This window comes from Rana temporaria, chromosome 4 (assembly GCF_905171775.1).
Source record: "Rana temporaria chromosome 4, aRanTem1.1, whole genome shotgun sequence".
In the NCBI taxonomy this organism is placed as follows: domain Eukaryota; kingdom Metazoa; phylum Chordata; class Amphibia; order Anura; family Ranidae; genus Rana; species Rana temporaria.
The window spans coordinates 246461913-246484412 of record NC_053492.1 but is presented as its reverse complement, the minus strand read 5'-3'; the positions used below and the strand labels follow the sequence as shown (position 1 = coordinate 246484412).

Genomic DNA, 22500 nt, shown 5'->3' with positions numbered 1-22500 from the left:
TAGCCTCAATGGGCCAGATTCACAGAAAAAGTACGCCGGAGTATCTGCTGATACTCCGGCGTACTTTCAAATTTTCCGCGTCGTATCTTTATTTGTAATTCACAAACAAAGATACAACGGCTTTTGGCTAAGATCTGACATGCGTACGGCTTCGTACGCCTTCGGATCTTAGGATGCAATACTTTGGCGACCGCTGGGTGGAGTTTGCGTCGTTTTCCGCATCAGGTATGCAAATTAGCTGTTTACGGCGATCCACGAAGGTACGCACGTTCGTCGCATTCTCTTACGTCGTCGCTAGTCGGTTTTTCCCGTCGCAATCTTAAGCCTGCTATTTCATGGCTTAGATTTAGACCAGCCATGTTAAAGTATGGCCGTCGTTCCCGCGTCGAATTTCAAATTTTTTTTTGCGTAAGACGTCCGGGAATACGAAAGTACGTTACGCACGTCGCCGTTCAAAAAACACGTCGGGGCGCCGTAATTTCGCGCAAAGCACGGCGGGAAATTTCCAAACGGAGCATGCGCAGAACACGCCTAATTTAAATGGTACACGCCCCATTTGAATTAGGCGGACACGCAAGCACTTACGCTGGAAACTTGCGGCGGCGTAACTTAAACGTGATACGATACCCTGCCGGAAATCTACATGAATCTGGCCCTATGTTCTTTATACTAAATATATATTATGCAATGGATTGATTCAATATAGTTGGTATTTGCTTAACCAATAAATGTAATTTCCTTGTTTTAAATAGGGAGGAAAAATTCCAGTCAGATGGACAGCTCCAGAGGCAATTCAGTACCGCAAGTTTACATCAGCCAGCGATGTGTGGGGTTATGGAATTGTAATGTGGGAAGTCATGTCGTATGGAGAAAGGCCTTATTGGGACATGTCAAATCAGGATGTAAGTTTTTCTTTACGTTACTGAACTACTTATAAGTATTGTATTTTTATGTTTGTTTTATAACATGTCATTAAACTGTCAGATTTTTTTCCCCTAAGCAATATAATACTATAGTGTTTATATAAGAATTAAGCCATTTTAATTATGTCAAATAAAGGCTTCTTACACATGATTGTTTTTGAGTCAAGGATCACAAAGCTTGAGGAAGAGATAAAAAAATTAAAGTGATGAGACATTTTTTGCAGAGTGCAAAGTTGTTAACATCTGACAGGGCTCAGTGTCAAAGATTTCATGGACTGTCAAAATATGTGCAAACAAATCCTTGGGGTTGAGGAAAAAAAAGAGATATTTACATTCCCCTGGATATTCGGTAAAGTTTTATATCTTTGACACCTTCTTCAAGCCATACCAGCAAACATAAACATCTCTGACAAGAATATAAAGTGATTGTAAAGCTACAGCTGCTTAACATTCAAACAAGTGAATGGGAAGCTGTGTTTATCATTTATTGTTTAGCTTGCAGAGTTAGTGGACGTTTATCTGTATTTATCCTGAAGCTGGACATAAGCTGTGAAGTGATTCAATTGAAGCAGTCAATTCATAAGTCAGTTGATGCAGCTTTTTAAAAGTTTAATTTTTAGCATGTCTTATCTTGAGCCGTTTTACAGTTGACAAGGTTGACTTCCAGGTTTTTTTTTTGTCTTTCAGTTTGCATGCTTTGACAAATGTCTCTAATATTGAATCCATGTTTTCTGGCAGAGTTAACGGGCATCTAATGTTGCTTTTTGAACATTGAAATCCTCATAGACTGTATTTATTAATGGCAGTATGCTGCCACATTAGACAAGCAATCATTGGGCAAGCCATTATTGAAGAGTGTGTGAGCCATTTCTACAGCTTTCCACATCAAATAATATGCTGCTAGAAATCCCAGATGATTCTTTTAACATCACCTCTTCTGCTGCTACCGTTAATCCTGGTGCCATTCCATCTTACTTTATCGCAAGGAAAAAAAGGTCACATAGCCTGGCCTGTCAAAGCTTCATTTTTCATATAGCACTTTCTAGGGTATAGTTTGTAGCCAAGAATGGAATTGTTGTATGTGCGCAATCAATGATTCTTTCATTTGTAAATAGTTAGCAATGGATAAAAATATATATATATTTTTTAGTTCTAGCCTTATTGAGATTGTTCTTGCTTTTTTATGTGTGAGCTGTGGTTTCCAAGTAGTATTATTAGCTCACTACATTAAGCAAAAACTAAGAAATAATGCTTTTTCTACTTGGGGGGCATCATCATGTTGAGACATTAAAGGCTAAGTGCACCTTTGTTCAACTTTGTACCAATATAGCATTAATATACTTATTTTGCAAAAAAAAAATCATCGTTCTATTAATTCTACACGGGCTTACATCACTCTACTCATAGCTGTCTAAACACACTACTCAATTACTTCTGCCTTACTTTGCGGCAATAACTCACATGTGTGGTTTGAACACTGTTTACATTTGCGGCCACAACTTACATGTGTGTTTGCTTATGCGCATTAGCACGGAGGGATGGGGCTCTTTCATTTGTTTTATTATTATTTATTTTACACTGTTCCTTTCATTTTTTGTTTTTTTTGTGATCACTTTTTTTGCTGTCATCAGGAATGTAAACGTCCCTTGTTTCAGCAATAGTCATGTGTCAGGTATTTTTTGGAGGGATCTGGGGTATTTAGGTCATTAGCACACACCCTGCATCATCTACCCTCAGGGCGTGTGCTAATGAGATCAGCTGGTCAACTCCTTCCTGTGTCATGACATTAAGTCTGTCCAGGAAGTAAGGCAGAAGTAATTGAGAAGTGTGTTTAAACAGCTATGAAGAGAGTGAGATAACCCTGTGTAGAATTAATAGAAAGCTGTTTTTTGTTTTTTATGCTAAATAAGTACATTAATGTTATAGTGGTACATAGTAAAAGAAAAGGTGAACTTAGCCTTTAAGACAAGTTGAGACTTTATAACAAAATGCAGAATTATTGTTATCACGTGTTTGTGAAAATCCTGAACTTGACCTTTTGGGTCAGGCAGGGTGCTGCACAAATGTGTATATTTAAAAAAATCTACAGGAACTGTAGAACCATCTTTAGTACCAAGTGTCAGGAAGTGATTGTGATGTACGGGGAATGCAGTGATCACCCCCTTTGACACTAGTATGGATGCAGCTTAACCCAGTATCAACCACTTAAAGCATGGGTTCACCCTAAAAACAATTTTCTAACATTACATTGAGCTCACTCTCGACATTGACAGTATGCTGATTTTTTTTTTTTAGCTGTACATACCTCGTATAGCTATTTTCTTACCCGGCCTCCGGGTAGTGAATCCTGCGGGAGTGGGCGTTCCTATGCAGCAGTTAGTGATTGACGTGATGACAAAAACTACCACCCCCGTCGCATAAGGAGCGTCACGAGTTGCCGAAAGAAGCCGAACGTCAGTGCGCAGGCGCCATATAGCGCAGACTCGACGTTCGGCTTCTTTCGGCGACTCGTGACGCTCCTTATGCGACAGGGGTGGTAGTTTTTGTCATCACGTCAATCACTAACTGCTTCATAGGAACGCCCACTCCCGCAGGATTCACTACTCGGAAGCCGGGTAAGAAAATAGCTATACGAGGTATGTACAGCAAAGAAAAATCGGCATACTGTCAATGTCGAGAGTGAGCTCAATGTAATGTTAGAAAATTGTTTTTAGGGTGAACCCCCGCTTTAAGGACCATGCCATTTTCTGACACTTGTTGCTTACAAGTTAATCAGTATTCTTTTGCTACAAAATTATTTATTATTATTATTTAGAACCCCCAAACATTTTATATATATATATATATATATATATATATATATATATATATATATATATATATATATATATATATATATATTTTAGTAGAGACCCTAGAGAGTAAAATGGCGATCTTTGCAATATTTTATGCCACACTGTATTTGCGCAGCAGTCTTTCAAATGCAATTTATTTGGAAAAAATACACTTTCCTGAATATTTTTTTTTAATGTAATGTGAAAGATGATGTTACACCGAGTAAATAGTTACCTAACATGTCATGTTTTAAAATTGCACACACTGGTGGAATGGTGACAAACGATGGTACTTAAAAATCTCCATAGGCAAAGTTTGAATTTTTTTTTAATGGGTACCAGATTAGAGTTACAGAGGAGTTCTAGTGCTAAAATTATTGCTTTCACTCTATTGATCGCGGCAATGCCTCACATGAGTGCTGTAAACACTGTTTACATTTGCGGCCGCAACTTACATATGCGTTTGCTTCTGTGTGCGCGTGTGTATTTATTTTATACTTTCCTTTTTTTATCACTTTTATTGCTGTCACAAGGAATCCCTTGTGACAGCAATAGTCACGTCAGTCAGGTATTTTTTGGAGGGATTTGGGATCTATAAGACCCCAAATCCCTTCTTTGCACCTAAAAGCATTCACAACGCTAAGTTTGGCTGTTTTGAATACTGAATACTTTCTTTTTAATCTGGCACCTTTAAGGCTCCAGTAAGCCGAAGAGATGTGTCTCAATTGTGGCTTTTTTTTCAGGTCTCCGACCGGACGGCGGACATGCTGGTTGGTCACTCGGGCCTCTTGGTGGGATAGGACAGCCCAGGTGGAGCGTCGGAAGGCAGTGAGAGGGGGGGACATCCCCTCTTGCTGCTTGTGATAGCAATCGAGCTGCTGGCTCATAATCAGAAGTCAGTACCAAGAGCTCTTAGACCCCTTTCACACTGGGTTGCTTTGCAGGCGCTAAAATGCTAAAAATAGCACCTGCAAAGCAACCTGAAACAGCCGCTGCTGTCTCTCCAGTGTAAAAGCCCCGAGAGCTTTCACACTGGAGCAGTGAGCTATCAGGACGGTAAAAAAAAGTCCTGCTAGCAGCATCTTTGGAGCGGTGAAGGAGTGGTGTGTATACCGCTCCTCCATCGCTTCTGCCCATTGAAATCAATAGGCACCATGGCTATACCGTCGGCAAAGTGCCTCTGCAGAGGCGCTTTGCTGTGGTTTTAACCCTTTCTTGGCTGCTAGCGGTGGGTAAAAGCTCCCCGCTAGTGGCTGAATAGTGCTGCGAAATTGACGGTAAAGCACTGCTAAAAATAACGGCGATTTACCGCCGACGCCCCCACTGCCCCAGTGTGAAAGGGTCCTTAGTGAGCTTGGTCAGTGTGCTTGAAGAGGATAGAGACCATGCTTTCTGCACACAACCTCAGCCTGTCATGGCCACTTGTCCTGCCTTTGCATATATGCATTTTGGGATTGGCAAGAGGTTAATTTCTAAGCTCAGTGAGATTTGTTTTGAATTAGCTTTTCTAAGTGAACATTTACTGCTCCTTATTAGATTAACCTTGCTGAGTGTATTGTACCTCCACCTTTGCAAAACATGTTATAAGTCAAAATACATTATAAAGTGAACCTTTTTATAACCTTTTTATCTAGTTATGAATGCTTAATTTTTTAATTGTATTTATTAATACAGTATTTCACTTTACTGAACTGACATTAGGGTAAGAATTAATTGGAGGTTACCAGTCAAACCCAATTCTCTCTCATATGCTGGTTGAAAAAAACAATTTTTTGTATCCCAGCTTTCCTGCAAGTCAGTTTCAGACAATCCTTCACAGCGTGACATTCAGGAGCATGAATACTTCACTAGTATTTTATGAGAGCTTTGTAGCACACTGTCAGTGACATGAATTACCTTATAACATCATTCTAACCTTTTACACGTCCTTCTGATTGATTCTCTCAATGCCTTTAACTCAAGGCTATGGGGTTTAATGAAGTTTGCAGCAATATGTTTTCAACTTAGTTACCACAGCAGTGAGGTTCGCTATCATGATACTAAAACTGAGTACAAAAGCCAGTAGAATGGAAGCATTTTGTTGAGCTATCATAAATAGGGTAGACTGAAGACACTGTTCTGTTCTTTCTCTTCCTGCTGATCCAAAAAGCATTTGTACTTAACTAATACAGCTATTCTCAAACTATGCTAACTCATTAATGTAAGAGGTACTCTCTGCGCTGAGACATACAAATACAAATAAGGCCTCGTACACACGACCGAGTTTCTCGGCAGAAACCAGCAAGAAACTTTTTTTTTGCCGAGGAAACCGGTCGTGTGTACACTTTTCGACGAGGAAACTGTCGAGGATCCCGTCGAGCCAAAAAGAGAGCATGTATTCTTTTTCCTCTACGGGAATGGAGAAATTTGGCTCGCCGAGATCCTCGACAGCCTAACAAGGAACTCGACGAGCAAATTGATGTGTTTCGCCTGTCGAGTTTCTCGGTTGTGTGTACGAGGCTTCAGGCCACTTACACAAAAGCCAGTTTAACCATGACCTTCAAACGTAAATGTGCAGAACAATAATGTAGCACTTTATATAAAGAGTATGATAATTCAAGAAAAGTTATTGCTTAATGTGAATAAACAGTGTCAAAAATATAAAGTCCAATACTGTAAAACCTTGGTTTGAGAGTAACTCGGTTTGAGAAAATTTTGCAAGACAAGCAACATTTTTAAATACATTTTCACTTGATGTACAAGCGATGTCTTGATATAAGAGTAGCGTCTTATTATAAGAGAGGCGCCTCGAATGCCGCGTACACACGATTGGTTCGTCTGATGAAAACGGTCTGATGGACCGTTTTCATCAGACGAACCGATCGTGTGTGGGCCCCATCAGTTTTTTTTCCCATCAGTGAAAAAACTTAGAACCTGTTTTAAAATTATCTGATGGTAAAAAACCAATAGAAAAAAAACGATTGTCTGTGGGGAAATCCATCGGTTAAATACCAACGCATGCTCAGAATCAAGTCGACGCATGCTCGGAAGCATTGAACTTCATTTTTCTCAGCACGTCGTTGTGTTTTACGTCACCGCGTTCTGACACAAACGTTTTTTTAACTGATGGTGTGTAGGCAAGACTGATAAAAGTCAGCTTCATCGGATATCTGATGAAAAAATCCATTAGACCGTTTTCATCGGATGAACTGATCGTGTGTACAGGGCATAAGTGTAGCAATATGGTTACATTTAATGAAGGTACAACATATAGCAACAAATTGCTACATTTAGAGGTGCCTCTCTTCTCTTTTATACTCTGTAGCTCCTGCTGGATTTTGCTTCTAATCCCCTTGTGGATGGATATTTTATGGTTACACAACCTATCACATTGCTATAATCTTTTTATATGGACTATAAACTGAAGGACCTACATATGAATAAATGGTTGTGGAACTAATCATTTAAGTTTCTATTATTTCTTATGGGGAAATTTGCTTTGATATACAAGTGCTTTGGATTACAAGCATGTTTCTGGAACAAATTATGCTCGCAAACCAAGGTTTTACTGTAATAAAAAAAAGGGGAGTCCCAAAGTGAAGACCAGTACTGTGTATAATAACACCAGTTTTCATATAGATGTTCCTCAGGAGGCTCTTCACTGACCATCCACCAACATTGAGTGATTTTAAAACTCACCAGAGTGAATGGCTACCATTACAGCAGCATATGCGCCAAAACCAGCATAAGGAACCACTGCGGCATGTATACTCCAATGGCACCACCTCTTATATTTCAAACTAAGGGTAAATGAAGCATGGTTCTAGAGATCCACTCAGCCATATCACACTTCCAGGCGAGTTGTTGCCTCCAAAATGAACATCTACAGGGAGTGCAGAATTATTAGGCAAGTTGTATTTTTGAGGATTAATTTTATTATTGAACAACAACCATGTTCTCAATGAACCCAAAAAAACTCATTAATATCAAAGCTGAATATTTTTGGAAGTAGTTTTTAGTTTGTTTTTAGTTTTAGCTATTTTAGGGGGATATCTGTGTGTGCAGGTGACTATTACTGTGCATAATTATTAGGCAACTTAACAAAAAAAATTATATACCCATTTCAATTAATTATTTTTACCAGTGAAACCAATATAACATCTCAACATTCACAAATATACATTTCTGACATTCAAAAACAAAACAAAAACAAATCAGTGACCAATATAGCCACCTTTCTTTGCAAGGACACTCAAAAGCCTGCCATCCATGGATTCTGTCAGTATTTTGATCTGTTCACCATCAACATTGCGTGCAGCAGCAATCACAGCCTCCCAGACACTGTTCAGAGAGGTGTACTGTTTTCCCTCCTTGTAAATCTCACATTTGATGATGGACCACAGGTTCTCAATGGGGTTCAGATCAGGTGAACAAGGAGGCCATGTCATTAGTTTTTCTTCTTTTATACCCTTTCTTGCCAGCCACGCTGTGGAGTACTTGGACGCGTGTGATGGAGCATTGTCCTGCATGAAAATCATGTTTTTCTTGAAGGATGCAGACTTCTTCCTGTACCACTGCTTGAAGAAGGTGTCTTCCAGAAACTGGCAGTAGGACTGGGAGTTGAGCTTGACTCCATCCTCAACCCGAAAAGGCCCCACAAGCTCATCTTTGATGATACCAGCCCAAACCAGTACTCCACCTCCACCTTGCTGGCGTCTGAGTCGGACTGGAGCTCTCTGCCCTTTACCAATCCAGCCACGGGCCCATCCATCTGGCCCATCAAGACTCACTCTCATTTCATCAGTCCATAAAACCTTAGAAAAATCAGTCTTGAGATATTTCTTGGCCCAGTCTTGACGTTTCAGCTTGTGTGTCTTGTTCAGTGGTGGTCGTCTTTCAGCCTTTCTTACCTTGGCCATGTCTCTGAGTATTGCACACCTTGTGCTTTTGGGCACTCCAGTGATGTTGCAGCTCTGAAATATGGCCAAACTGGTGGCAAGTGGCATCTTGGCAGCTGCACGCTTGACTTTTCTCAGTTCATGGGCAGTTATTTTGCGCCTTGGTTTTTCCACACGCTTCTTGCGACCCTGTTGACTATTTTGAATGAAACGCTTGATTGTTCGATGATCACGCTTCAGAAGCTTTGCAATTTTAAGAGTGCTGCATCCCTCTGCAAGATATCTCACTATTTTTGACTTTTCTGAGCCTGTCAAGTCCTTCTTTTGACCCATTTTGCCAAAGGAAAGGAAGTTGCCTAATTATTATGCACACCTGATATAGGGTGTTGATGTCATTAGACCACACACCTTCTCATTACAGAGATGCACATCACCTAATATGCTTAATTGGTAGTAGGCTTTCGAGCCTATACAGCTTGGAGTAAGACAACATGCATAAAGAGGATGATGTGGTCAAAATACTCATTTGCCTAATAATTCTGCACTCCCTGTATACGAAGCAACTCCTGAGGAACATCTACTGTATAGGGATACTGGTGTTGTTATACACATTATTTGTCTTCATGGAATACACACTTTCGACTCCCTTTTTTTGCTTTTTTTTTTTTTGCTTAAAATTTTTGACACCTTTTCTTCACATGTTAAGCAATATCTTTCATTGTAATTATCATGCACTTTATATAAGGCGCTGCATTATTGTATATTATTATTATTGGATTAGAAAATACAAGTGTTTGGTTTGTTTGAACTATAGGTAACTATACCTCCAGTAACCTGAACTTCTCTGCGGAATGTTCACAGGCAAAATGTTAATGAGGTTTTAAATACTAGGTTGGTATACCATAAGATTTAGTTACAATCTTGGTATAACTGATTAAAAAGAATGTATGTAAATACTAGCTGTAGCAAAAGCATGTTTTTCCAGGTGTTGGAGTTTTGTTCCTTATGCTCCTCGGCCTTGGCTTCCACAAAATGGCACTTTTGTTTTCTCCCCCACCCATCCCTGCGATACATTAGGCATGTTGGAAATTATTTTTTATGAAGCAATACATCTTTGGTTTCACCCCCTGCTTACTTAAAGCATGTTCAGGAAAGACAGGGAGTGAGAAGGACAAAGCCCTTGTGTCATAACTGAAGGAATTATGACATCACATCATGGGCCAATGGTTTTGAAAACAGGTTTTTGCTTCTGTTTAAATGTATTATTCTTTATCACTATTCCTTTGGGCTATTACAATTTTACTGGTGTTTTATGAGGTAAGGTGTCCCAGGTTTATCTGCTTTTCTGCCTTATAGGCCAGCTGTTTGTTCACCTTGCATATTACACAGACTAAAGCAACTTTGCTTTTTAATTCCTATTCCTTGTATTGTTCTGTTACATGCTGTTTGAGCCTCTGGCATGCTAATTTAACAACAAAAAAACAGGGCTGTCAGAGATTTTTATTGTGACATATAGACGAGTTATGTAGAAGGGTAACACCAGAGCCCTGCAGATTTTAGTTACTCCTTCTATAAATACATATTGAATGTCTGGTTATATTTTGGACAGGCCCTAATTATATAAAATGCATTAGAATAAGTAGGGTTGTATTTTAAGAATAATGGATAAGGTATTTGGTCAGATATACTGTACAGTTGCTAGGCTACAAAGGTGGAAAAAAAGACATATATTCATTAAATTCAACCTTTAAAACATTTGATTTCCTCTGAAACAAATCATCAGTGACATCAAAAGATAAGTATTTTTCCCAGGCCTTGCTGCCTTCTCATAGGGCTTTACCTTTGTATCCACGATAAATATTGGATACTTAATGAGTATCCAACATCAGTATAAATCTGTCTTGTGAATTATACTGTAACATTCTGTTCACTTAAATACTGGTGGTTTTTAGCCGAGACGACCAATATGACCTTATATATGAATAAACTCTATGCACACAATAATTCATAGCTTTGTTAAGTATGCTACAAATGTCGAAACAAAATTGATGTTTATGTAGAAATATTTCTGTTTAATTATTAGGTCATAAAGGCTATCGAGGAAGGTTATCGGTTACCAGCACCAATGGACTGTCCTGCTTGTCTTCATCAACTGATGTTAGATTGTTGGCAGAAGGAACGTGGGGAAAGGCCCAAATTTGAACAAATTGTTGGTATTCTAGACAAAATGATTCGCAATCCCAACAGTTTGAAAACTCCAATGAATACTTGTAATAGGTAAAAGTTGTTGTCTATATACACAAAGTAAAAACATTTATAAATATGTTTTGTTATATTTGAATATAATACAAATGTGTTTTACTGGTTTATTTGCTTGTCTCATACTGTTAGACCTCATGCACACTGGATGTTATAAAAAATCCCAAACCTTAGCTGTAGAAAGCAGCACATCTGTGGCCAAAAGTTTTGAGAATGACACAAATATACATTTTCACGAAGTCTGTTGCTTCAGTCTTTTTAGGTCTTTTTGTCAGATGTTGGTATGGTATACTATAGTATAACTACAAGCAGTTCATAAAAAAAAGAGTCAATATTTCCAGTGTTGACCCTTTTTCCAGACCTCTGATTCGCCCTGGCATGCTGTCGATCAACTTCTGGGCCACATCCTGACTGATGGCAGCCCATTCTTACATAATCAATGCTTGGAGTTTGTCATTTGTGGTTTTTTTTTTGTTCACCCGCCTCTTGAATATCGACCACAAGTTCTCAATGGGATTAAGGTCTGGGGAGTTTCCTGGCCATGGACCCAACATTTATATGTTTTGTTCTCCAAGCCACTTAGTTATCACTATTGCTTTATGGCAAGGTGCTCCATCATTCTGGAAAAGGCATTGTTCATCACCAAACTGTTTATGGATGGTTGAGAGAAGTTGCTCTTGGAGGATATTTTTTGTACCATTCTTTTTTCATGGTTGTGTTCTTAGGCAAAATTGTGACTCAGAAGCAACCCCAGACATGAATATTCAGTCTCAGGATGCATACATACAGACATACCCCACTTTTAAGTACACAATGGGACCAGAGCATGTATGTAAAACAAAAATGTACTTAAAATTAAGTAATACTTTTTCACTTCTAGGGTGTAGTGGGGGGTCAGGCCAGGCATGGCATGGCACAGGACTGATGGTAGCACTCACCTTTTCTTCTCCAGACAATGTTTTTTCCAGATGCCCCAAGCAATCGAAAAAGGGACTCATCAGAGAAAATTACTTTACCCCAGTCCTCAGCAGTCCAATCCCTGTACTTTTTGCAGAATTTCAGTCTGTCCCTGATGTTTTTCCTGGAGAGAAGTGACATATTTGCTGACCTTCTTGACATCAGGCTATCCTCCAAACGTCTTCACCTCACTGTGTGTGCAGATGCACTCACACCTGCCTGCTGACATTCCTAAGCAGGCTCTGCACTGGTGGTGCCCTGATCCCACAGCTGAAGTCTTCCTGGCTGGCAGAACACAATGATTAGTGCTAGCAGGTAGGCGGTAATCACATTCTAAAAATCTGACAGGGTGGCTGTACCCAAGTTGATTGATGGATCAATTTGGGTACAATCAGCCTGCTCATTCATGGATCAAAATTCCACTAGTCTCTGCTGAACCGCCTGAATTTCGATCCATGCATGACTGGCTTAAGTATAGATACACCTGTGCGGATTTCATCCAAAGCCTCTACTCTTTAGGCTGCGTACACACGATTAGTCCATCCGATGAGAACGGTCCGAAGGACCATTGTCATCGGTTAACCGATGAAGCTGACTGATGGTCTGATGTGCCTACACACCATCAGTTAAAAAAACTTTCGAGTCCAACGCAGTGACGTAAAACACAACGACGTGCTGAGAAAAATTAAGTTCAATGCTTCCAAGCATGCGTCGACTTGATTCTGAGCATGCACAGGTTTTTAACCGATGCTTATGCATACTAACCGTCGGTTTTGACCTATTGGTTAGGCGTCCATCGGTTCAATTTTAAAGCTTTAAAATTTTTGACTGAAGGATAACTGACCGATGGGGCCCACACACCATCGGTTTGGACCGATGAAACGGTCCTTCAGTCCGTTTCCATCGGTTTTGACCGACTGTGTGTACGCAGCCTTACAACTGCATGGAAATTTAAGTATTTTTATTTTTTACCCCTCGCCTTATGCAAGTTCCTCATAAATATTTACAAAGCTATAATATGATAATCCATTTTTTACAGTAGAGTTTACTAATACAACTAACTCCACAAAAGCTCCCTTCCATTTGTTTATGTTTTTTCTGAATAGTGATGGATAGGTAGCTTGATCTGATAATATCGATGGCAGCTTTTTTTTTTTTATTGCTTCTGTTAGTTACAGGTCATTGAGAGATCACAGACTTCTAATAAACCACCGTGGGGGTCTAGATCCTGAGAGGGAAAAGACTGGGTGTAGTGTAGCTGCTTGGCTTCAGTAGCAAAGCAATTTATCCTATTAAGCTTCATTTGTCTAGCACTATATGCAATACAAAGTGGTTTGTATGGCTCCTTTGCATAGACTTATTTTCCCTGATAATGCAGCTGATGCTTTTAGACACAAGTCCCCAAGTGCTTATGCCGCGTACACGCAATCATTTTTCAGCATGAAAAAAACGTAGTTTTTAAAAAATGTAATTTAAAATGATGGCGTGTGGGCTTCACATAATTTTTTGGCTTCTGAAAAACGTAAAAGAAAAATTCTGACAAGCTGCATTTTTTAATGACGTTTTAATCTATGTTGTTTTTCGGGTTGTAAAAAATTATCGTGTGGGGGCTAAAACAACGTTAAAAACCCGTGCATGCTCAGAAGCAAGTTTTGAGATGGGAGTGCTCATTCTGGTAAACTACCATTCATAATGGAGTAAGCACATTCATCACGCTGTAACAGACAGAAAAGCGCGAATCGTCTTTTACTAACACGGAATCAGCTAAAGCAGTCCCAAGGGTGGCGTCATCCGCATGGAACTTCCCCTTTAGAGTGCCGTTGTACGTGTTGTACGTCACCGCGCTTTGCTAGAGCATTTTTTAAAAATGATGGTGTGTGGACAACGTCGTTTTAATGATGACGTTGGAAAAACTTTGTTTTTTCAAAATACCCGAAAAACATATTTTTTTCATGCTGAAAAATTATCGTGTGTACACGGCATTACAGTCTGTGTTTGCAAACACAGCTGTACTGCAAATGAAGGACAGGTCACAGCAGCCTCATATCTCATTGGGGATAAAGTGCATGTTAAAATCCATTGCTGCTACGGACATTGGCCCGGATTCACAAACAGCGGCGCATATTTATGCCGCTGTAGCGTATCTTCTTTACGCTACGCCGACCCAGCGCAGAGAGACAAGCACTGAATTCACAAAGCCAGTGCTGCCAAATCTGCGCTGGGTTTCCTAAGCGTAAGCCGGCGTATGTGGAAGTGGGCGTGAGCCATGCAAATGAGGTGTGACCCCATGCAAATGATTGGCCGAGCGCCAGACAGATACGAATAACGAACGGCGCATGCACCGTCCCGTGGATGCATACCAGTGCGCATGCTCAGAATCACGTCGGAACTACTCCCGAAGATACGTCCGATCACTGCCTACGACGTGAACGTAACCTACGCCCAGCCATATTCACGTCCTACGTAAACTACGTAAAATACGTCGGATTGTGTTCCCTTTGCATGGATGCTGCTGAGTTACACCTCCTTTATGGGGCATAACTTTACGCGCACTGCGTCGGACGGACGTACGTTCGTGAATCGGCGTATCTCCCTCATTTGCATATGTGAATAGAAAATCAATGGGAGCGGCAAATACGTCCAGCGTAAATATGCTCCCACTCTACGCCTGCTTAGGCAAGTTACGTCGGTCGGATGAAGCCTATTTTCAGGCGTATCTTAGTTTCTTAGTCCGGCGCATAGATACGACGGCGCATATTTGCACTTACGCGGCGTATCTGGAAATACGTCGACGTAAGTGCTTTGTGAATCTGGGCCTATGTCTGCATTGGAGGCTGCATTTATTATAGTTAAAGGCATCTAGTAGGCACATGTGAACATGTGTCTAAAAGTGTCTGCACCTCTGGGCATTAGGATGTGCTTGCAAAGGACAATTAACTCTGAGCCAGATAATCAATGCTTAGTCAAAGCACAAGGTTTCATCATCATTATTTTTTTTAAACAGATCATTTATTTCAATAACAATCTTCCCATAAGTTCATGTGTGTCAAATGGATTTTATGGATTTTTTTTAGCAGAAAAAGATTACAAATGCCCTGAGACTGCTCTTGGGTGCTGCCATTTTAGATGTGATGTCAGGAGTCACAGCAGACTCAGAGTTGTCACTCAAGTAAGGGCTAGTTTACTCTTGCTTCAAAACAAGGGTTCTCTGAACGCCAGTCAAACCGCCTGTCACTAAATAAAATGGTTAGCTTACAGTCGTGTTTACATCTGCACTTGGTGCTTCAATAAGGCTTCAGTGGGGCTTCGATGAGGCTTCGGTGAGGCTTTGTGGGGCTTCGATGAGGATTCAGTGGGGCTTCAAGCGAGCTTTGCCATAGACTTCTATTGAGGCTTTGAAGACACTTTGAAGCACCACTGAAGCTACATGGGGTATAATTTTTGAAGCAAAGCCAAAGGATAGCAGAAGCAAGGTGTAAATAGGACTGTAAGCTAACCATTTTATTTAGTGACAGGAGATTTGACTGGTGTTCAGAGAGCTTTAACAAAGCCTGTCCGAATCCTTGGTGGAGCCAAAGCAAGTGTAAATGGGCCCTTAGTTCACCTTTGCTCCTCCCCTGGTAGCAACATAAATTGGTATGTAGGGAGGGAAGGGGTTGTACAGACAGTGTGGCAGTAAGTAGACACTCCTAGAAGGAGGGGCTGGACTAGGGTATTAACTCTTGCTGGTTTAGTCAAAATTTCTATTAATTTTAAAGCCACGTTGCAAGTGTAGCAAAATTATTTATAGGAAGGAAAAATGCTGCAACTAAACAATTAAAATACTTGAATTTTATGTGCTTTTACCTTCAAGTTAGCACATGAAGTCAATGGCAGGCTGTCCAATCACAGCCCATTTTCAAAGTTCCTTATGCTTTTCTGTGACAGTTGTGTCATTGTCCTTTGATGTCAGTAGCCCGTAGAGTGGTTATAGACATTGGTGTGTCTTGGCCTAGGCCGATAAGGCACAGACCTAGGGCGGCACTTTGTGGGGGGCGTCAAGAAAGCCCCCACGCACAAAAATGCCCCCCCACCGAATCCGCACAAATACAGTCCCCCATAAAAGCAGCGTAATGTGAATGGCAGCTGCTCGGCTGAGCTCGGGCGGGGGGCAGTCCCGGCTTGGCTGGGTTCAGCTTTGCTTGAGCAGAGGGGCAGTCTTAGTTCACCTCGACTGTGCTGTACTCGGCTGGGTTTGGCTGTGCTCGGGCCGGGGGCAGTCCACGCTCGGCTGGGCTTGAGCAGAGGGGTAGTCTCAGCTTACCTTGGCTGTGCTCAGCTGTGCTCGAGCGATGAGGGGGCAGTCCACAATCGAGCAGGGGAATAATCTTAGTTCACCTTGGCTGAAATCAGCTGTGCTCGGTGGGGGGCGGTCCCTGCTGGGCTCGAGCAGAGGGGCGTTCTCAGATCACCTCTGCTGTGCTTGGACGGGGGGTGGTCCCTGCTCAACTCACCTCGGCTGTGCTTGGCTATGCTTGAGCAGGGGGGGGCGATCCCCGCTTAGCTCACCTCAGCTGTGCTCAGCTATGCTCGGGCAGACATGTCCACAGCCTCTGACCATGTCCGCAGCCCCTAACCACGTCCACAGCCCCTGACCATGACCTCAGCCCCTGACCATGTCCGCAGCCTCTGACCATGTCCGCACCCCCTGACCATGTCCGCACCCCCTGACCATGTCCGCACCCCCTGACCATGTCCCCAGCCTCTGATCATGTCCCCAGCTTCTGATCTTGTCTGCAGTCTCTGATTAGGTCCCCAGCCTCTAACCATCTCCTGTATCATGTCTGCAGTCTCTGACTGTCTCCTGTATCATGTCCGCAGTCTCTGACCAGCTCCTCCGATCTGACTTTTTTTATCGGAAATTCCAATCGCGTGTACGTGGCATAACACTACCCTTCCCCAGACTGACAATGCCATCTCTACACGGATCAAAATTCGGCCAGTTCAGCAGGGACCAGCCAAATTTCAATTCATGTTTGGGCACTCTGGTTGTACAGAAGTTAATCTACTGAATGACTTCTGTACAACCACCCAATCAGGTTATCCCTGCTCGATCAGTGCTGCAGGCTATAGCCCGACAGTGCTGATCAGAGTATTCTTATGGCGGGAAAGCCTCTACCCTGTGAGAATTCAAAAGGCTCAGTGGGGAGGATTCCCTTGTTCACATAAAATGTATGTATAGGGAAATCAGCCACTTCAACTATGGGCTGCTTAAGACAGGAAGTGTGTTACTGGCTGATTCACCAGGTGCAATAAAGAAAATAAGCATAAAGCATAATCAATATACTGGTATTTAAATTTTCGTTTTGGGTTTAATACTGCTTTAATATTGCAAGCAGCAAAAACTGTAGAACATATTCATCATCTTCTTAGCAACAGCAACTTTGATATCATATGCTTGCAGTTGTTTAAGTCATAAATATGCAAATTGTTGGAGCTGAGTAGGAATGAAAAAGTAAAAACTTTGCAAAAACAGTGAGTGTGGTTTATTTATAAATAGGTATAAATTCAAAAGGGATGTGGCTTGCCAAAAAAATGTCTGGAGCCACACATGTGAAAGAACTGGAAAATCTAAAAAAATAAAGATTTTGCCCCCAATTGCACAAGTACCAGTAATTGTGTTTGTTTCCAGTGCTGCCATGTTATCAGATAGACTGCTATGTTATCAGATAGACTGCTATGTTGCCAGAAGGACTGACATGTTGGGGTGATGGTCATGTAAGACACTGCCATGTATAAGAAATGCCATGGTATGTACCCTAACATGATGTCAAGACTTCTGTGTGAGAAAGGCATGCATGTAAAATACGCTAATATCTCAGAGAAACTGCCTATTAACCTAATTTGTACCCAAGTGTAAAACATTGCCTCTGCCAGAAATATTGTAGCAGTAATATCATTATTTTACTGCAAAATGGGTTTGATCTTTCTGGCCTTTTGTAATGACATTAGACATCACAACTCACACGAGAGAGGCAGGATGGAAAAAAGAGACATTTTCCTAGAAAGCTTTGTGGTAGATAGTATTACTGTTCCAGAGCAGTAGTAACATCATCCACTGTACTACCAGCACGTGGAAAACATTCCAGTGCAGTCTTTTACCCAATATCAGAGAAATGTTGTGACTGTATAAATAGTATCTTCTGAATTATATGGTACCGTTTCAGATTAAGGATTAAATCTCTAACCAACCATTTTTAATAAATTACATTTCATTAAGCACATCACTATGAAGTGTATTAACTTGAATTACTGATATTTTGTTTTTTTTACACTTATGTTTAGACCTGCAAGCCCACTATTGGACCAAAACACCCTTGATTTCTCAACATTCTGCTCTGTTGGAGAGTGGCTAGAAGCTATTAAGATGGAACGATATAAGGAAAATTTCAGTTCAGCAGGATACAATTCCCTTGATTCTGTGGCCAGGATGACTATCAAGTAAGCTTAATGTAACGGTTGTGGGATTAATGATTTAAAGTAATTGTAAATGCTTTTTTTTTTTTTAAATAACAAACATGTTATACTTACCTTCTCAATTGTTTTGCAAAGAGCAGCCCTAATCCTCCTCTTCTTAGGCCCCTGCCAGTGCTCTTAGTTTCTCCTCTTTTTGGTGTGCCACCATGGGAGGACATTTCCTGCTGTGGCACATCTGTGGGCTCAATTCCGAGCCATGTTGTCTGTTTCCATTGACACAGACTTTGTGACTCAGCCCGGACACCCCCCCCACTCCCTTGCCACAGGATTTGATTGACAGCAGCAGGAGCCAATGGCTCCCTCTGCTATCAGTCTGCCCTGTGTGGAGAGAGAAAGCAGAGAGAGTTGCGGCTCTCAAGCACAACGATGGATCAAGAATGGGCTTGGGTAAGTATAAGGGGGTGAGCTGCACAAGTTTTTTTTGCATTCTATGCATTAAAATGGAAAACCTTCTACCTTTACAACCACTTTATTAAACAAATCTATCAATTGCTTAGTGTTTTTGGTGGACAGTAAAGCTGGTCATGCAGTAGTAGGATTACATTTTTGAAAATAATGTTTTTTTCTCAACGAAAGCCACATACACCGTTTGAGATTTTTTTGAGAAAAAAATTCCATCCTGTTTCTTCAATTTCTTTTCATCATGCAATAGTAAATGAACATCAGTATGAACCAACGATTATAAAGCCAAATGAGCATTCTTAAAGGAATTTTGAGCAAAATTTTACAAACATATGGCCAGCTTAACAGCATTCTGTACTGTGCAATAAAATGAATGTCATTCAATACATAAAAATTTATGGGACTTGCTAAACACTATGGGCCAGATTCACAAAAGAGATACGACAGGGTATCTCCTGATACGCCATCGTATCTCTGTGATCCGCCCGTCCTAACTATGCGACTGATTCATAGAATCAGTTCCGCATAGATAGCCCTAAGATCCGGCAGGTGTAATTGACTTACACTGTCGGATCTTAGGATGCAACAGTACGTTCGGCGCGGGAACGCGCCTAATTTAAATGGTGCCCGCCCCATTTGAATTAGGCGGGCTTGCGCCGAGCGAATTTACGTTACACCGCCGCAAGTTTACAGGTAAGAGCTTTGTGAATCAGGCACTTACGCTGTAAACCTGTGGCGGTGTAACGTAAATGGGATACGATACGCTGCCATGGAGCAACGTAAATGTATCTGAATCTGGCCCTATACTCTTCACTAAAAAGTCAGAAAAACTACTATGTTGTACAAGGTAATGAGTGTTTAACTGTTTTATTGTTAGATGGCAGTTGCAGTTTAAACATATAGTTTTATTTACTAATAATCATGCAGGTTCCCCTCAGTCTATTTTATATATAGATATATCTATATAGTTATATCTATATAGATATAGCTATATGTATAGCTATATCTATATAGATATATCTATCTATAGATAGATACAGTATCTCACAAAAGTGAGTACATCCCTCACATTTTTGTAAATATTTTATTATATCTTTTTATGTGACAACACTAAAGAAATAAAACTTTGCTACAATGTAAAGAAGTGAGTGTACAGCTTGTATAACAGTGTAAATTTGCTGTCCCCTCAAAATAACTCAACACACAGCCATTAATGTCTAAACCGCTGGCAACAAAAGTGAGTACACCCCTAAGTGAAAATGTCCAAATTGGGCCCAATTATCCATTCTCCAATGTCATGTGACTCGTTAGTGTTACAAGGTCTCAGGTGTGAACGGGGAGCAGGTGTGTTAAATTTTGTGTTATCGCTCTCACGCTCTCATACCGGTCACCGGAAGTTCAACATGGCACCTCATGGCAAAGAACTCTCTTAGGATCTACATAAAGATGGCCTAGGCTATAGGAAATTTGCCAAGACCCTGAAACTGAGCTGCAGCAAGGTGGCCAAAACTAAACAGCAGTTTAACAGGACAGGTTCCACTCACAAAAGGCCTTGCCATAGTCGACCAAAGAAGTAGAGTGCACATGCTCAGTGTCATATCCAGAGGTTGTCTTTGGGAAATAGAGGTATAAGTGCTGCCAGCATTGCTACAGAGGTTGAAGGAGTGTGGGGGTCAGCCTGTCAGTGGACCATACGCCACACACTGCATCAAATTGGTCTGCATGGCTGTCATCCCAGAAGGAAGCCTCTTCTAGTTTCAATCTCAGTTTTATTGATTTTTTTTTTTTTTTACAAGTAGACAGATATACATACATTAACCACTTAGCGTCTGTGCTATAGCCGAATGATGGCCACAGCATGGACCCCAATTTCTGGGAGGCCATCAATAGGTGTCCTCCCCTTTGCGCGCGGCACGTGCTTTGATCACAGAGTCAGTGTGACTCGGGTGATCACAGATCCATGTCCCGGTCTCAGCCCCTTACCACTTGAACAGATGTCAGACAATGACAGCTGATCACGTAATGTAAACAAAGGATCGGTAATCCTTTTGTGATCGATCATGTCCTGTGGTCTGAAGAAAAATTTATTGAAGAAAAATAAATAAATGATAATCGCTTCAAATCTGTGAGAGCCACAACTGAGGTGAACGTAATAAAATACACAAATAAAGAAATAAATTAGGTGACTACACTTATGAGTGAAATAGATCAAAAAAGTGAGTCCAGACTTCAAACAAATACTTCTAATAAGTGAAGCTCAATTCACCAAAATGTATCACAATGTGAGTGATAAACAAACAAATCAAAAGAATTGGTGAACATAGACAGATCAGTCTATAAGAGATAATGAGTTATAATGTTGAATGGTGAAGATGCGATGGTATGTTGAACGGTCAATAATTTCACTTTGACAACTGTTGAGTGTCTCAATATCCTCACAGGTCTCGTAGTTCCCTTACCTTGAAGGTGCTATATGTAAGCATATAGTGGAAATCCTCCAGGGTGCGGGTCTCACTTCTCCCAGACGTATTCACTCCAGCTGTTGTTGCTGTACGCCACTGAGTAAATCCATCCAGTGGGGATGTAGCGAGGAGGGTGCAAAAGGAAAAAAGAAAAAAATTGCCTCCAATAGTGTAATATGTTGAAAACGGAGGGATTTATTAAACAAAAAAGGGGATCGTACATGAAGATAAAAGATGATCGTGCTCTTAGATCATACAAAAATTGCGGGGATGAGGCGATCGTAATTCCGCCTTATTTCTATAGGTCTCCAGCTTGTGTCGACCAAAGAAGTAGAGTGCACACGCTCAGTGTCATATCCAGAGGTTGTCTTTGGGAAATAGAGGTATAAGTGCTGCCAGCATTGCTACAGAGGTTGAAGGAGTGGGGGGGTCAGCCTGTCAGTGGACCATACGCCACACACTGCATCAAATTGGTCTGCATGGCTGTCATCCCAGAAGGAAGCCTCTTCTAGTTTCAATCTCAGTTTTATTGAATTTTTTTTTTTTTTACAAGTAGACAGATATACATACATTAACCACTTAGCGTCTGTGCTATAGCCGAATGATGGCCACAGCATGGGCCATCAATAGGTGTCCTCCCCTTCGCGCGCGGCACGTGCTTTGATCACAGAGTCAGTGTGACTCGGGTGATCACAGATCCATGTACCGGTCCCAGCCCCTTACCACTTGAACAGATGTCAGCCAATGACAGCTGATCACGTAATGTAAACAAAGGATCGGTAATCCTTTTGTGATCGATCATGTCCTGTGGTCCTGATGAGACCAAGATAAACTTATTTGGTTCAGATGGTGTTGAGCATGTGTGGCGGCAACCAGGTGAGGAGTACAAAGAAAAGCGTGTCTTGCCTACAGTCAGCCATGGTGGTGGGAGTGTCATGGTCTGGGGCTGCAAGAGTGCTGCCGGAACTGGGGAGCTACAGTTCATTGAGGGAACCATGAATGCCAACCTGTACTGTGACATACTGAAGCAGAGCATGATCCCCTGTCTTCGGAGACTGGGCCACAGGGCAGTATTCCAACATAATAATGACCCCAAACACACCTCCAGTACAACCACTGCCTTGCTAAAGAAGCTGAGGGTAAAGGTGATGGACTGGCGAAGCATGTCTCCTATTGAGCATCTGTAATGCATCCTCAAGCTAAAGGTGGAAAAGCGCAAGTTCTCTAACATCCACCAGCTCTGTGATGTTGTCATAGAGGAGTGGAAGAT

General features: G+C 41.2%; 1 protein-coding gene across 9 annotated transcripts in view; it reads left to right on the top strand.

Annotated features, from left to right (window-relative positions):
* EPHA7 (EPH receptor A7) overlaps positions 1-22500 on the top strand; it is a 269519-nt gene that overhangs the window by 242041 nt on the left and 4978 nt on the right. For all 9 annotated transcript variants that reach the window (XM_040350116.1, XM_040350113.1, XM_040350111.1 and 6 more), the window contains 3 exons: positions 753-902; positions 10718-10911; positions 18175-18330. In XM_040350116.1, coding sequence (XP_040206050.1) covers positions 753-902; positions 10718-10911; positions 18175-18330 — 500 coding nt within the window. The remainder of the gene's footprint in view (positions 1-752; positions 903-10717; positions 10912-18174; positions 18331-22500) is intronic.